Below are 16,801 nucleotides of genomic sequence, written 5' to 3'. Positions count from 1 at the left end.
GTCGGAGTGCCTCGGTTTCCCACCCTGTGCATTGGGACGGTGAGGAAGTGTGCAGGGTCAAAGGCCAGGTGCACAGCGCCTGTGTGTGGGGTGTGCTCAACGCTGGCATCTTCATCTCACCAACCCTCACCACACACCGGACACGCACTGAGTATGCATTGGACACACACTGGACACGCATCGGACACGCACCGGACACGCACCGAATATGCATCGGACACGCACCGGACACGCACTGGACGTGCACTGAACATTCACCAGACACGCACCGGACACGCACGACACGCATTGGACACGCACTGGACACACGTTGGACACCACATCAGACATTGCAGTCCAGCCTGACCCACTTCCTCCTCCCCGCGTTCCTGCGACGCAGGCACAGGCCCACGTGGTGGGGTCCTCAGTGTCTGTGTGGGGGGTGGGGGGCTCTTGGGAAGCGTGACACCCTCTCACGGCGAGGTGGCCAGGTGAACCCCGAGCCCTGGGTTGCTCTGAAGCTGCCACAGCTTCCTGACAAGCCAGCTGCTGGAGTGTGTGCCAGTGGAGGGCGTCCGTTCCATTCTCGGGCAGCTTGGCTGTCGGTGCCTGTGGTTCTGAGGTTCCTCCGTGGTGAATGAAGCTTGATTTACACCTTTTGGTTACGCATTTGCCGCGAGGCCAGGAGCTGTGCGTGCTCCCGCCGGGCTTCTCGCGTGAGATGCGCCACGGCCGGGACAGCCTGGGCACCTGCCATTCTGGAGCAGTAAGCGAAGCCTCCAACCCTTGTTTCTTCGGGCTCTGCCGGGAGCGAGCGGGACTGGAAACACTGAGTCCAGGCTGTGTCCGCGCATTCAGGCACCACGGCTTCGTGCCGTCGCTTCGGCCTCAGTGGCCCTGAAAGTTGCTCTGGGATGTACAGAAGAGGCCGTCTTGTTGTTGTAAAAACCTCAAATGTTTTGTGAATTACTATTAATTGTTAACGCCTGTCCTGTGAGTAGCTCGTCGCCTGAGACCTTGTCGTGAATATTAAAATGCGCGTTTGGTGTCCCTTTTGGCTTTGAGGTTGACGGTGGTTTTTCCTGCCAGTGGGGACGCTGTCTGCAGAGCACCAAGCTTCTCCGGGGAGGCCGCAGGGCGCTGCCCGGGGAGTGTGCGTCCTGCCCCGAGATCCTGCAGCTGTGACTACACAGTGTGGGGGCGGGGTGACAACCCCTCGCCTTGTCATGAAAGCAGCGCATTGTGCGGGGCGCATCTGTGGTGCCTTTGTGTACGTGTGACCCAAGTGCTCCGGGTGCATGCCTGCACGCACAAACACGCACACATGCCTGTGGGGACACACGTACGGGCACACACGTGCACACACAAACATGTGCCTGTGGGAACACACACCCACGGGCACACACGTGCACACACAAACGTGCCTGTGCGAACACACACCCACGGGCACACATGAACACACACACGTGCCTGTGGACACACACACCCACGGGCACACACGTGCACATACCCACACACGTGCCTGTGGGAACACACACCCACGGGCACACATGAACACACACACGTGCCTGTGGACACACACACCCACGGGCACACACGTGCACACACCCACACACGTGCCTGTGGGAACACACCCATGGGCACACACGTGCACACACCCACACACGTGCCTGTGGGCACACACCACGGGCACAGGGTGTTTCTCCCTGGGGGTCCCTGACATCAGATCTCGGCGGTGCCCAGGCAGACCCAGGAAAATCAGAGGCACTCTGCGACAACGACCAACGTGAGAATGTGTTTAAAGGAAATGTGACTTTCTAATGGGCCTTCATGAACCAGGATTCTGCTATGAGGAAGTCGGTGGAAGTCCCTGAGCATTCTGCCTTCATTGAAAGATAAAGAGATGTTTCTTTTGTGTGTAAATGGATACTGCTGTGTTTCCAAAATGCTTACAACAATGTAGGTATTTTAGGCCTCCTTTGGAAGACACAATCTTATGACACATTTTATGACAAAAAATGGTTTTTTGAGTAAACGTTACTCAGTCTCTGACCCAGTTATAAAAATTATGAAATCAGTGAAATCCAAATGAAATGCCTGTTATCAAGGCCGCTGCAGAGGGAGGGGCTGGGGCCTGGGCTCCGGGCAGCAACGCTCGCGGCCCGAGGTTTGGGCCTCTGCCTGTGCTGTATCTCCTGGTTTAATTTGCATTTTCTCAAGGGCTAATGACATGGAGCATTTTTAATACATTGTTGGTCATTTGTCTTCTTTGGTGATATGTGTGTTCAGATCTTTTGCCCCTTTTTAAATTGAATTATTTGTCATCATTTATTGAGTTATAAGAGTTCTTTATATATTCTGGATACAAGTCCTTTATCAGATAACTGACATGCTAATATTTTTTCTAGTCTGTCTTTTCACTTGTAATTTTTTACATTTTTATTATTTTTTTGAGACTGAGTTTTGCTCTTGTCACCCAGGCTGGAGTGCAGTGGTGCAATCTCGGCTCACTGCAACCTCCACCTCCCGGGTTCAAGCGATTCTCCTGCCTTAGCCTCCCGAGTAGCTGGGAATTACAGGCACCCACCACCACGCCCTGCTAATATTTGTATTTTTAGTAGAGACGGGGTTTTGCCGTGTTGGCCAGGCTGGACTCGAACTCCTGATCTTAGGTGATTCATCCACCTCAGCCTCCCAAAGTGCTGGGAGTACAGGCGTGAGCCACCGCACTGGCCCTTTTCACTTTTTAAATAACGCTTTTAATGCAAAAAAGTTTTTAGTGTTTTTAATTTTGATGGAAGTCTGATTTTCCATTTATTTTTCTTTTGGCACTTGTGCTTTGGGTGACAGATCTAAGACATCTTTGGGTGCAGGTTCATCCCCGTTTTCTTCTCAGAGGCTGGGAGCTCCAGCCCTTACACCCTTACACATGGGTGCGGGGTCTGAGTTCATTTCTGCCTGTGGCTGGGGTGGGGCCTGCGCCATTGGTGACTGTGTGGACGATCACCTGGCCCAGCACCGTTGACCTTCCTTTGCTCTCTATCGGAATGGTTCCTCCTTGAATAACTTACATCTTTCCTATTTTGGACCTTAGCATAAATGTGTGTGAAAGTGGGCTTGTGTTGAGTTCTGAGTTGGTAGCTGTGCGTGCACCATAGTAATCGCCAACAGGTCCGGCACAGGGAGGAACCTAACCCCACCTGTGCCGGCCCAGGACAGCAGGGGGGTTTGCTGAATGGCAAAGCCTGTTGGCTTCTGCTTCTTTATTGGGGTTGCAGTTATTTGAAGTCTCCCTCTGTGGGGCGGCTGCATCTCCGGGTGACTTACGCGTGGGTAGCCTGAGCCGTGCACTCTGTAAGCACAGTCAGCCGCGGGGGCCTTCCCCAGGAGTGAGGACGGCTGGGCAGTCAGGACTTTGTACTGGATCTCTGGATAAAAGGAACCGGGCAAGGCACTGGAGTGCTGTGTTTTACATTCAATCCATAAAGGGAGCCACCACCTGCCCCAAACCAGGTACCTTCAAAACATCACAGTGTCCCTGAGGCTGGACCTAGACCTGAGCATGTACCATGGAAGTCATTCAGGCAGTGACCATGGTCTCTGCAGAGGTCTCTCAGCGTCCTGGACCGCCAGGCAGCCCAGTTACAGTTCATCCGTGCAGTGCAAAGGCTCGAGGTAGAGGCTGGGACGCAGCCACAACACCCTTCACCCCACAGGGAGCTGCAGGTTCATGTCTCACACGTGCCGCGCACTGCAGGGCGTTCTCATGGCACGTTTAAAACTAAGAGCACACGTGTGTGCCCCTGGGGCTGAGGCGGGGAGCGTGGCTTGTGTTCTAACTGGTGCTTTTCTTTCTCTCCAGCCCCTTTTACGGAGAAGACTTTTACTGTGAAATTCCTCGGAGCTTTCGTCACCTGTCCTTCTACATTTTCGATAGAGACGTTTTCCGGAGGGATTCCATCATAGGTAGGTGATGAATGAGCATTGACTTCCCCTTTTCCGCCTGTTCTGTGCCAGGGGAGTGTTAGCATTTCAGCCCGGAGCCTGGCGGGATGGTGCTGAGGGGTCACGGCAGCCCTGGCTGTTCCTCCTGATCTGCCCTCGGGATCTGGCCTGGCGTCTGGTCCCTCCTGGAGCACCACGCCAGGCTCAGGTCAGTGAGGGCTGCCAGTCGAGGCTTCCGTGGCCCCTCAAGGCGAGAGCGCAGCATCCCCGACCCTCTTCAGACAACTTCCCAGGGCTTCTCCCCGGGGCATCCGCGGGGGGGACCTTTGCGTGGACGTGGGGCCCTCCCTCCTCACCACATCCTGGCTGTCCCTGTCCTAACTTCAGTCCCCACAGTGTGGGCACGGGAAGGGCGGGTGGGGGTGGGGGCGTGTGGGCTCAGTTTCCCCCGGTTTTCTTGGAGAAAGCTCATGGGCAGCCCTGCCGGGGATCGCAGGAAGGCAGCGTCCTGTAAGTTGTGGGGCCTCTTGGCAGAGTGGACTTCAGGTTACTCAGGGAGCTCCTTGTTCCTAAATGCAGCCAGAGGACCCCATCAGGAGCGGACCTCACGCAGCAGGCGTGGGAGGCTGGGGTATCAGGCTAATTCCCGCCGAGTCGCCGGGAGAGCCAGGAAAGGAGGAGGGTCCTGCAGCACCTGAGCTCATGCCCAGGACGGGTGGCCGGGGAGCCAGTGTGTACTGGCTGCCACAGCCTGAGCCCAGACCCTGGGTGGTGCAGGCTCCTCGTCTCCCTGGCTGCCGGAATGCTGAGTGGGATAGGGCGGGAGGAGGAGTCCCCCAGGAGGACCCCAAGCTCCGCCCCAAGCAGCCTGAGGGTCCACAAGTGCAGGAGGCCAGCGAGGCCACGAGGGTGCTGTGCAGGGGGTGGGGGGCGCGTCCATCTGACGCTCACTGCTCACACTGGCTCCCCATACTGCATCATGGCCTCTCCGTCCCACGCCAGCTGCCCCCTTTCCCCAGCGCTCACCGGTGTCCCTCAGCTGTGGGCTTTCCTCATCGTCCATGTCCCTCTGTTTGTGAGCTGTGGTCCAGGATCTGTGATCTGATCCATTCCCGGTGCTTGGCACACAGAAGCGTGAGAGGCACAGCCAAAGGTCCACGTCAGAGCTTGAGTGTCCTAAAGCCCAGCCTGTCCCCACTGGACGGCCGGCAGCTAGTGCATGTCAGCACGACATTGAGGGAGAGAGAGGGCATGAGAGAAACTGGCTAGCGGGTAACTGGTAGACTCCTGTCTGCACTCTGCTGTGTCCCAGGCCTCCGTGGCAAGTCCCCTGACAGAGACAAGGAGACAGACGCCCATCCTGACCGGTCTCGCGCTCTGCCTGGCGTTGAGATGGGCTTGGCTGGGTGGCAGCTGTGACCCCAGAGGCCCTTGGGGCTGGGCAGACCCTCACCTGGCTTTGATAAGGCCTGTGCCCCCTCACCATTGCATGGATCAGGACCTGGACATTTTTGGGACTGTTATTCGCTGTACCCAAATGATTATTCTTAGAAACTGCTGTGCTTTTCATAGAAGTCTCCAGAGTTTGTTTAGAAAATACATGGAATGGGTCACATAGATCTCAGATCATTGACATTTGACTTCATTTTGAGCAGGAACGCTGTGCCGGGTGCTTCCGCAACGGACACCCTGGCCCTGAAATGCGATTGCAGAAGGTGTTTGTGCTCCTGAGTGCGGTGGGCACCTGGACCCCTTCAGGGTCTTGCTGTGCTGGGCCTCGTGTAGCCTTGTTGGTGAGATGGTCGTGAGGGTCCAGCATGACCCCTGCACCCCACTGCTCAGTGTCTGCCTGGGAGGCCCTCAGGTTCACGCCCATAGCTTCGAGTCGCGTTCAAGCTGTTTGGGCGCTGAGGAAGGGTTCCCTCTTCCTCTCTCCCTCTGACCAGGGCATCGGCTCCAGGGCTAGTGGCTGGCAGTTCTCCCTCCTGCCTCTGGGCGCAGCTGCTCTGCACCCCGCTCCTCAGGCACCTCCTCCTCCATCCCCACATCCTGCCATGCCCGCCTCCGGGACTGGGGCCTGCTGCAGGAGACGGCCTCTGACCCTGCAGCTGCCCTCCGTGGCCTGCCTCCCCTGCCACCCTCCTTGGTTGTGGTTCTTCTGCCTGTTGTGCTGTGTCCACTGGACGGAGCTTCCCAGAGCCCTGCATGCCTGTGTCTCGCTCCCGTGTTCTCAGCAACTGCCAGGGGCCTCCAAGGGCTTTCCCGGAAGAAAGGGAGATGTAGAATCCAGATTATTCAGCCGAGGCTAATGGTGTATCTGGCGGGGCTCAGCCTGTGCTGGGCACCACGTGTCAGGCCTCATCACCAGCTCAGTTTATGTGCGAGAATCCACAGGGACTTGATTCATTCTGGAAGGTGTATGAGACATTTTTTGAGTGATAACCCTAAGGAAAAAGAAATTTAAAAAATTTTTTGCACATTTTAGTAAGAGAAACTGATCAAGTTAGTTCCGGAGTTTTGTGCTCTGAAAATAACCAAATAAGATGTTTATTAATCGTTCTGTTGACGTCATCTGCTAGCAGTTCTTGATGGCTTTACGGTTATGGTGACTGGACTTAGATGTTTCACTATGGCGTTTACAGCCATGAAAATGGATGGCTGTCTGGATCTCCGGTAACGATTTATCGTTATGATGGTAATTATGTTGTTACTGGGCATGAAACACCAGGTTCTGGGGAATGCGCTTCTGGGTGGAAGTGCGCGGTGCCCACTGGCTTCCTGGCTGCGTGGTTCTCCTGGTTCTCTTGTTTCTAGCAGCTGCCCACGCCCTGAGGAAACCCCACCTGCCAGCGAGTTTCCTTGGGGCGGCCACAGCTGTGCTCAGTTGCAAGTTCAGGTCCAGGAGTGAGGGGTGCACTGGCAGGTGGGGACGCACTCCTATGGGGTCGGGGGTGTGGGTTGGGGCCGGGAGGGCATCTTTAGCCTGGAGGGGGAGGGCGGTGGCGACTCAAACCGATAAAGGCAGCAGAAGCCGCCGGGAGACTCCGGGAAATAAAGCCCCGCCCTCAGCCCTGCCCAGCCCACCCCGCCCCTCCACCGGCTGCAGTCAGCTCCCGCAGGTCGGAAGCCTCCCAGGGGCAGCAGGCGCAGAGGGAAGAAGTGTCCGGCGTGGGCCGGCCCTGGGCGGCGTGACCGGCCTTCTCTGTCCCCGGTCCGCGGCCCACAGCGCTGCTGCCGGTGGCAACTGTCAGTCAAGCCGGGCTCCCAGCCGCAGGGCCGCGGCCTGCGGGACACCGGGGCGCAGGTGCCTTCAGGCTTCCAGGCGCAGGGAGGCGGCCTCTGCCTGGGCTCGGCTGCCGGGCGCTGCACCCACGGAGCACAGACCAGAAACTATGGCTCCCAGCAGATGCGAGAACCGGAAATGCCCCGGGCCTGGCTCACTGCTGTCAGCCAGGAGCACCGGGGTCTCCGCCCCCCATCCTGGGCCTCCCTCCTCTTCCCGCTAGGCCTCCACCTTCCTCGGGGCGGCTCTGGTAGCCCCACGTCCCCCTCCATTTGCCGCTCCAGCCCCTAGAGCCTCTCTGAGGCTTCCCAATGGGGTGGGGGTGCAGTGAGACCTCCATTCATTTCTTCTTCTTCTTTTTTTGAGAGGGAGTCTCGCTCTGTCGCCCAGGCTGGAGTGCAGTGGTGTGATCTCGGCTCACTACAAGCTCCGCCTCCCGGGTTCACGCCATTCTCCTGCCTCAGCCTCCCCAGTAGCTGGAATTACAGGCGCCTGCAACCACGCCCGGCTAATTTTTTGTATTTTTAGTAGAGACGGGGTTTCACCGTGTTAGCCAGGATGGTCTCGATCTCCTGCCCTCATGATCCGCCCGCCTCGGCCTCCCAAAGTGCTGGGATTACAGGCAGGAGCCACCGCGCCCTGCTGAGACCTCCATCTTTTGTGTATAAATCAGGTGGTCTGCAACTGACATAAGGTACAGTGTTTAGGTGTAGCCTTCAGCAGCGTATGCAGGTGTGTAGATAGCACCACAGCTGAGATACGTTCCCACAGCCCAGAACACTCCTTCGGGGTGGATTTCCTACCCTGGCCCGCAGCCCCTGGCAGCCACTGCTCTGGGGCCTGTTCCCACCGTTTTGCCTTTTCCAGGAGGCCACGTGAGTCAAACCCTGGAGGGACCTGCCCTCTGCCACCGCGCTGGTCCTACGCTGTGTGGCTGTGAGCCAGGTCGCCCCCTCCCACTGCCCGTGGGTTTCCATCATACAGACGCACCTCAGTGGCCTCATCCACTGGCTGGATTGTGTCTAATCCTCAGGAATTATGAATAAAGTCACCGTACGCATTCTTGGATAGGTCTTTATGTGGAGAATGTTTCTGTTTCTTACTCTGAGATAAATACGTGGGAGTGAGGTTGCTGGGCCCACTGTAGGGTGTGTGTTTACTTTCATTAGAAACTACCCAACCGTGTCTCCAGGTGGCCGCCCAGTCCGCCTTCTCTCCAGCAGCGGGTGAGAGCAGCAGGTGTTTGTATCCTGCCCAGCCCTGAGGTCTGAGTTTTTATTCTCTAGTTAACGTTTCTACTCCCATAGGTGTGCACTGTTTCACTGTGGTTTTGATTACGTGTCCGTGAAGAGCGGCGTTGAGGACTTTTCGTGGGCTTAGTGGCTGCTCTATTCCTTCTTTGGTAAATTGTTCAAATCTTTTGCCCTTTTAATTGGGTTGTTTTCTTGTTATTTTTTAGAGTTCCATGTATTCCGGATACGAGTCCATCACAAGAGTGCTTTGCAAATATTTTCTTCCTGTTTGTGGCTTGTATTTCATTTTCTTAGCATTGTCTTTGAAGAACAGAAGTTTTAAATTTTGATGGTTTTATCACATTTTTTCTTGTATGATTTGTACCTGTGGTGTCATGTCTAAGAAAGTCTTGCCTGTCCCACGGTTGTGGCAGTTTTCTCCCGGAAAGCGTGTGCTTTCAGCGTTTACATTTAGTTCTATGATCTGTTTCAAGCTAGTTATCACTTACGGCACAAAGAAAAGGGTCGGGATTCCGTTTTTTCCATGTAAACATCCGTTCGTTCCGGCATCCTTGGTTGAGAGGCGACCGTTCCTCCATTGATGACTTTGGCACATTTCTGGCTTCGTTGGCCGCATTGCGTGGGTCTGTTTGTGGCCTCTGTATTCTGTTCCGTCTGAGGTAGGAGGCGGGACTGGACTCTGGAGGCAGGTCTCGGACACCGGACCAAATTGAGGACTAGCTAACACAGGGATGGGTGGAAGGAGCCTTCCATCAGACACGCCTGCCAGTGCGCCGTGTCGGCTTACCATCGCCATGGCAAGGCCTGGAGGTTACCACCCCTTTCCATAGGAACAACCCCGTGACTCGGAAGTTACCACCCTTTTTCTAGAAGTGTCTGCATAATCTGTCCCTTAATTGACACATAGTTAAAAGCGAGCATAAACAAGACTGCAGGACTGCCCGGAGCTGCCACCGACAGCACCCCGCCTGTGGGGAGCCCTGCTCTGCGGGAGCGGTTTCAGAGCTATCACACTGCCGCCTCTGTTTTCTTCCACCACCACCTCCTTCTCGAATTCTTTCCTGAGTGAAGCTGGAGACCCTCTGAGGCTAAGCCCCAAGCCCTGTGCCATATGTATGCTCCCCTGTCCTCATGCCAGTGCCAGCGTCTTGATCACTGTGGCTTCATAGCAGGTCTTACGTCGTAGTGTAAGGTCCTCAAATTTGTTCTTAAACTTGTTTTGCTATTCTGGATCCTCTGAATTGCCATATGTATTTTTGAATGAGCTTCTCAATTTCCAAAATAGTCCCACAGGAATTTTGACTGGGATTACATTGATCTATAATTCGGGGAGAATTAATATCTTAACAAAATTGAGTCTTCAAAGCCATGGACATGGTATATTTTTCCACATGCCTGAGTCTGTGCAATTTCTCTCATCCGTGTTTTGTGACGTGTTTTCAACCTACACATTTTACACATTTAAAACATTTATTTCTCTGTGTTTTATGTGTTTAATGGAGTGGTCAAAGATTTCTCAGGTAGTCCACCAAAAGCACAAACCTAAAAACATAATTTTGTGAATGGTGCTTTTTTTGTTTAATTTTCATGGTCATTGACGCCTCCCTACTGACTCTATATTCTCTGTTCTTGCTAAACACACCACTAGTTCTATTAGCTTTGCTTGTAGATTTTTTTTGTACATTCTATGAATAAAGGTTTTTCTTTCTTCCTTTGGGATCTGTATGGCCTTTGTTTTTCCTCGTGGCCCCGGCTGGGACACAGGTGGGGTCAGAGCGAGGCGCGTGCGTCTCAGCTGCACTCCCCGTCTCGGCCGCGCTCCCCGTCTGGGCCGCGCTCCCCGTCTCGGCGGCTCTCGCTGAGTGGTGTCCTGTGGCTGTTTCCCCTTTTTCTGATGCCCTCCAGACCCGGGGCTCCTCCTTTCTGAACGGGCCTGGCCAGCACAGATGCAGCAGAAGAAAGCGACCCTTCCCGCCTCTCGTGGTGAGAAGGCCGCCACCTTTGCCCAAGCGAGAAAGGGAGGCTGAGTGTTCGGTCAACTTTTTGGTGTGACTCACATAGGTGGGGACAGCCCTATGGATTGGGCACATCAGAGAAATTTCAGTAGACGCCGTGGCCTTCGGATCAGGCGTTCTCTCAGGTCAGCATCTGGAGATAGGAACACGCATGCTTCAGACGTCCCCATGTCCCCATTGTTGAACGTGGCTGGCTTCTCGAAGGAGAGGTTGGGGGCTGGTGACAGAAGTGACCCCACATCGGGAATGAGGGGGCGGGGGCAGGGATCCCCTTCTTGAAGGGATTTTAAATCCTTTTGAATGTTGTGGATTTTGTTCTGTTTCTGTTACCTATTAAAAAATTAAGTGAAGTACTTCTAAAAATAAAGACTTGTAATCATGTGCCAGTTACAAGATCCTTATCCACGTAAATATGTGACTTCTCCTGTCCCAGTTTCAGCTCATAAAAATGTGAAGACACAGTGACATTGCAAGTATTTAAAACTTCTGACTTCAAAACTGACCCTCCTGTCCAGCTGAAGGAGTCTTGGAGTCTGAAGACTTTTCCCTTTTCACTGAAATATATTGCCCAACTCAGTTTTAAGAAATTTTTGCTTTCATGTGGCTTTATTCCTGTGAGACTCAAAACTGAGGTTTGCATTGTGGGGGAAAGGGGAGGTTTGGCAGGAGCCACGCAGCCGTCATCAGAGGAGAGGACAGAGCCCCACTCGGGACCCTTGAAGTCAAAGGTGGGAGGGCGGGGGGGGTGGGGGGGCGGGGGGGGGCGGGGGGGCGGGGGGGGTGGGGGGGCGGGGGGGGGCGGGGGGGCGGGGGGGGGGTGGTAGGAAAGTCAAAGGCGCCCGCCCAGGGCTGCTGGTGGGAGGGCAGGGGACGCAGCGGGCCAGGAGGAGGTGTCCTGGCTGTCGTCCAACCTCGTGGTCTGCGCCATTAGAGGCCGTTGGAGGGAGTCCACGGAGTGTGTGTGTCACTGGGTTTCTCTCTGAGTCTCCCTGGTGCTCCTTCTCCCACGTGTGCTGGGGCCTGTTTTCTGCACCGGTCCCCTTCGTTCTTGCCTTGGCTCTCGCCTGCCCTCAGTGGTGTCAGCGTCCCGTGCAGCTCCAGATGGTCTGTGTGAGTCTGTGTGTCAAGAGCTGAGCCGACGAGGTCACGAGGCTGATCATACGAACCCACGAGTGTCTGTGTGCTGTATCTATGTGTGGGAGGCTGTGGAACTGGCCGGCCCTGGCTGTGAGCGGGGGTCCCGGAGCTGTAGTTTGCTGGGAAGGGGGCTCCGGCCCTGGCTGTGAGCGGGGGTCCCGGAGCTGTAGTTTGCTGGGAAGGGGGCTCCGGCCCTGGCTGTGAGCGGGGGTCCCGGAGCTGTAGTTTGCTGGGAAGGAGCTCTGGCCCTGGCTGTGAACGGGGGTCCCAGAGCTGGGAAGGGGCTTCCTCCAGGGCTGTTCCCAGGGCTGCTTTGCTTTGCAGTGTGGACAGTATGAGCTGCAGCTGGCTCCCCTGAGGACACGAGATGAAGGTGCTGAGGTGCATGGCAGGGGTCAGCGGCACTGGAGGCAAACCGTGCTGATTCCACATCTGTCCTTTGGGCACTTGGAAAGCGTCTTTGTGCCTCTTTCCACCTTCCGCACCTCCCACCGTGTCCTGTGGCCACGTGGTGCCCCCATCATGTGGCCGACCCTGCACTGTCCCACAGGGTCTGGAGCTGGTGCTGAGCTGGGCATGTCTCAGACCCTCCGAGTTCGCAGACAAGGGAGGGGCCTGGTGGCCAAGGCCCACGGGCTCTGAGATCAGTCACGGAACGGACCGGTCAGGCTGAGAGGTCTCGCTCGCTTGAGCCTGTGGGGTAGAGGAGCTCCTGAGGGAAGATGCGTCCTGAGACCTCGCAGGGTGGGGACGCTAACAGAGGAAGGAATGCTGGCAGGAAGGCGGGGACGCAAGCTCCATCTCCCTGCAGCCCCAGCCTGCTTGTCTCTGGGGTGTGCAGAGTGGGACCTGCCCCTCCAGGGTCACCGCAGGACTGACTGAGATGGCACCTGTGAGAGGCTGGCGGTGGAGTGTTCCCGAATTTACTGAGGCTGGACAGCGAGTCAGGCCAAAGCGTGAGACTGTCAGATGCCAGGCCGGAGTTGTTCCGACGGGAGCCTGCGGAGGCTTTTTGAGATGCGGAAATATAAAAGGATCTTAGTTGGAGGAGAGAACTGGACTGGGCTCTGCTGTCCTGGTGTGAGGCAGGGTGGCTGGGTAGGAGGCCCAGGCCACTCCCTGGAGCCTGGGTTGTGCACAGTGTGCTCAGACCCTGCAGCTGGGGATGCTGCGGTGGAACCGGGGTCTGCCAGGACCCAGAGTTTCTCGCTTCGGTGACTGGACCAGGATCCTTAAGGAGGATGTGTGTGTTTCTGGGTGCAGAACGAAGACGTGAGGGGTCTGCCAACATTTCCTTCCTCACTCCTGCTCTCGCGTGTGCTCTGCGATGGGCTCAGACGTCACGTGTGTGCGACTCCCTGGGAATTCACGTGCGTCTGTCGCCAGAGGTGCACGTGCCGCGTGGGTGCTTGCCGTGGTGGGTGGAGTGGTCCGCAGTGCGCGGAGGCCAGTGGCAGGGTTGACGTGGTGGTGCTGCGAGGGGACGCAGGACGGAAGACGGCTCAGTGCCCAGTGCCTGGCAAGCCCTGTCCTGCCAGGGATGGGATGAGCATGCGTTTACCCCACCATGAGAATGTTTCTGGAATGAGGTGAACGTATGAGCAGATAATAAAGGTTACAGATACGAATTTACAAATATAAATCCATACTAGGTAAATGTATATTGTACAAATATATTCTGATACGTATTTTCATTGGAAGTCTAGCTCCAAAGTACTAAGTCTGTTTAAGGCACAGGAAATGGTTTAGAGTGGATGTCCCCAGACTTTGGGGCCCACAGAAGTGCCCAGGGACCTGTGGTGGTGCAGATTCCGGCCCACACCAGAGCTTCTGTTCTCCTCTGTCTGGAGAAGGCCAGGAATCTACACTTTCGGGCTCTCCAGGGGTCCCAGAAGGCGGCTCAAGGATTACACTTTAGAGGCACGGATTCAGACCAACCCATGTCGTGTGGGAAGGTGGCAACTCATTCTAGCTGTCAGTTCTCCCTGCGAATAACCCGAGCACCCACATGCATGCACACATGTGTGCGTGTTCACACACGGAAGCTAACTCTAGGCACACGTGTGTTTCAAGCTGTGGCTCGCACAGGTGCACACGTGTCTCTCTAGAGGCGTGATGCTGCTGCCTTGGTGGTGTGTGAGGCATGAGGTGTTCATTTGTGAGAACAGGGCTCTTGTGCACCCAGCAAGCTCCGATGTGCCTCCCGCCGTGAGAACTGGCCACAGACCACAGTGAAAGTGAGGTGTGCATTGCCGATGGACTGGACGTTCGCGTCTTCCCAGCGAAGCCTCCCGAACGCCTTATTGGAAGGGAGATGGCGTAGACTTACCCCTGCACCTGATTATTTTGACTTTTTAGTATCAATTTTTAGGGATACGGTACCACCATGCCTGGCTCATTCTTTTTGTTTTGTAGAGAAGTTTTCACCATATCGCCCAGGCTGGTCTCACGTGACCCTCCCCCTGGACCTCCCAAGCGTGGGGATTCCAGGCACGAGCCCCGCGCCCAGCCGGTGCCCCATTCTGAATTAAGCTGTTGGAAATGAGCTGCAGTGATGATGGGCTGGCTTCTGCTCGCAGGTGCCCTGGCTCTGGGACTGTGCCTGTGGTGAAGTCTCCTCTGCTTGTGTTGCAGGGAAGGTGGCCATCCAGAAGGAGGACTTGCAGAAGTACCACAACAGGGACACCTGGTTCCAGCTGCAGCACGTGGACGCCGACTCAGAGGTGCAGGTGAGACCCTCGGCACAGCCCTGGAAACCGAGCCCCGGGACGCCGTGGGGCCTCGAGACGCGCACGGCTCTGACTGTGGCTGAAGGTGTAGGTTGGGATTCGGCCTCGACGGGGAATAACGATGAGCCTGCTTGTGCTCAGAGCATGCCCAGGCTCTGCGCAGGGATTTTGGGTTTTCCTTTGTCATGAGCAACTGAGGCAGCTGTAAAAACCAACACGGTGAGAAAGGACAGGCACACGTAATTGAGGGCCAAGAGAACACGAGTGGGGAAGGGCCGAGTCAAGGTCAGCCCGCAGGGACCCTCGCTTCCCCACAGTTGCCTGGATGGGCTGCTCCCTGGCACTCGGCACCAAGAAGGGTCTGAGCTGAAAGAACATGCTGGTCTTCCGAGTGTCCATTGTCGGAAGTGGCCAGGGGCCCACCCCACCTTGCCGGGACTGTGTGCCGACTGGCGCTGGCCCCGGCCCTGTCCAGTGGGAGGAGCTTGTCCCACCTCCCCACGCAAGACCAGGGGCTCCAGTGCTGGGACCCATGTCCCAGACCCTTGTGTTCACGGCTGCTACGGTCGCATGGTGCCCAGCTGCCCAGCAGCAGCTGCTCCAGGCTTTCCTGTAAGAGAGGGAGTAGTGGGGGTCAGTCTGCCCAGCCCAAACCTGCACGAGCTCCTGTGGGGTCACCCTGAGCCCTGGTCCATGACATGGAGCAGCTGCAAAGACTACAAGCAAGAGGCACTGTGGCATAACCCTGGAACCTGGGAGGGCTTCCTGGGTGGGTCCTTGGCTGGGACCTCAGTGTGTGTCTGAGTGCAGAGTCCCAGCACAGGCCGCCGGGCTTGGAGCCAGCTCCCTCATCGGATTGCTTCTCTGCAAGCCTCAGTTTCCCCATCTGGGTGGGTTTGTGAAGCGGGCTGGAATGGTGTGTGTGCCACTCGATGGCGCCTGGCACATTGTAAAGTGGTGGTGGTGACTGTTATTTTACACCTGGAGGCTGGCATCCGGGACAAATCCCCAAAATAGGTTCCTTGTGAGAACTTTGCTGAGACTTCAGCAGAGGCAACTGGGTGGGTCGGATGGAGGCTCCGTGCCCACAGGTCCAGGGCAGATTTGGGCCAGGGGACTGGATGGCCTGGTGTCCTGTGGGAACCCTCGTCCCCGGGGAACCCTTTTTCCCCGGGAGCCCTCGTCCTCTGCACTTCACTGGGTCAAGGTCGCCATCTGCTGAGATCACAGGCTGGGCACACTCCTATGGCCAGCAAAGGGCTCATTCATGAAGTTGACGGTGAGCCCAGCCAGGGGGACGGGGTGAGGCCCTGGACGGAAATGAAGGAATGGAGCCAAGAGGCCCTGGGAATGGCCCTGCCCTAAAGGACCTGTGCTAATTGTGCTTCACACTTAATTAACTCCGCTTCCTAGGAAAGCGCTGGCTGGGGAACCCACACGTGCTGTGGAAAGTGAAGGACGCTGTGATTACTGCAGAACTAATGACTGTCCTCGCAGCCCCAGAGCACAAGGGCCCCAGCGCGCTGCTCAGCGGACCCTGGAGTCCCAGCAGAAAGGCGGGGCTTCCCACGTGCTGCTGGGGGAGGGAGGCGGGGCTTCCCACGTGCTGCCCGGGAGGAGGCGGGGCTTGCTGACTGGGCCGCTCCCGCCTGCGTGTTCCCGGCACTTCTATTCTGGGATACCCGCGTCGCTGGGGTCTCTGAGCAGCAGGCAGAGTGCAGCCTTATCGTTTTCCTCAGATTCAAGTTTGTTTTTTTTTGGCAGGTGTAGCTTGTCCTCTTTCTTGCCTTTTTTTTAGATTGATTTAATTTTGAAATGGTTATAGATTTATAGGAAGACACCAAAACAGTACACAGGAGTGGCGAGGGGCGAATCTCCTCCTTGCCCCGAAAACGGAAGGCCGTGCTCCCTTCTCCCGGCTTCCCCAGGCACCGCCCTGTGCAGCTGGTGCAACACCAACCAGGATGCCCACATTTGTGCCATCCACGGACGTTACCCAGATTTCACCAGTTCACAGGCACATGCTTCTGTGCGTGTGTCTCTCTGTGTGTATTCTATGCTATTTTTTCCAGTTTTTTATGTGGTAAAATAGAGACATCATGAGATTTACCATTTTAACCATTTAAAATGTCCAATGCAGTGGCACAGTATTAAATGTATTCATAATATTGTACAACCATCACCACCACCCATCTCTAGAGCTCCTTTCATCTTGCAAAGCGGAACCTCTGTCCCCTCTGTCCCCTGGCTAGAGGTTTATTCAAGCGCTTCCGTCCCTCCTCCCCCCGGCAGCCCCATCGCACTCTGTCTCTGATGCGGGCCACTCCCCGTGGCTCATGGCAGTCAGCTCTGCCCTGCTGGTCTTCCTGAGGCTGATGTCGCTCCGCACGACGTCCTCCAGGTCACTTGTGGTATCGGAACCTCCTTCCTTCTGAGGCTGAGGAATGATCCGAGGTGCGA

The 16,801-nt window shown here is 56.1% G+C and overlaps 1 protein-coding gene across 5 annotated transcripts in view; it reads left to right on the top strand.

The window, feature by feature from the left end:
* Positions 1 to 16,801, top strand: part of RASA3 (RAS p21 protein activator 3) — a 136,716-nt gene that overhangs the window by 71,316 nt on the left and 48,599 nt on the right. For all 5 annotated transcript variants that reach the window (XM_045377568.2, XM_005586330.3, XM_065533528.1 and 2 more), the window contains 2 exons: positions 3,842 to 3,945; positions 14,247 to 14,341. Coding sequence is in view for 4 of the 5 variants with exons in the window: in XM_005586330.3 (XP_005586387.1) it covers positions 3,842 to 3,945; positions 14,247 to 14,341 (199 nt within the window). In the remaining variant the exon portion in view is untranslated. The remainder of the gene's footprint in view (positions 1 to 3,841; positions 3,946 to 14,246; positions 14,342 to 16,801) is intronic.

This window comes from Macaca fascicularis, chromosome 17, assembly GCF_037993035.2.
Source record: "Macaca fascicularis isolate 582-1 chromosome 17, T2T-MFA8v1.1".
Classification (NCBI taxonomy): domain Eukaryota; kingdom Metazoa; phylum Chordata; class Mammalia; order Primates; family Cercopithecidae; genus Macaca; species Macaca fascicularis.
Note: the sequence above shows the minus strand (reverse complement) of the source record. Positions and strands in the feature narration are given on the sequence as shown.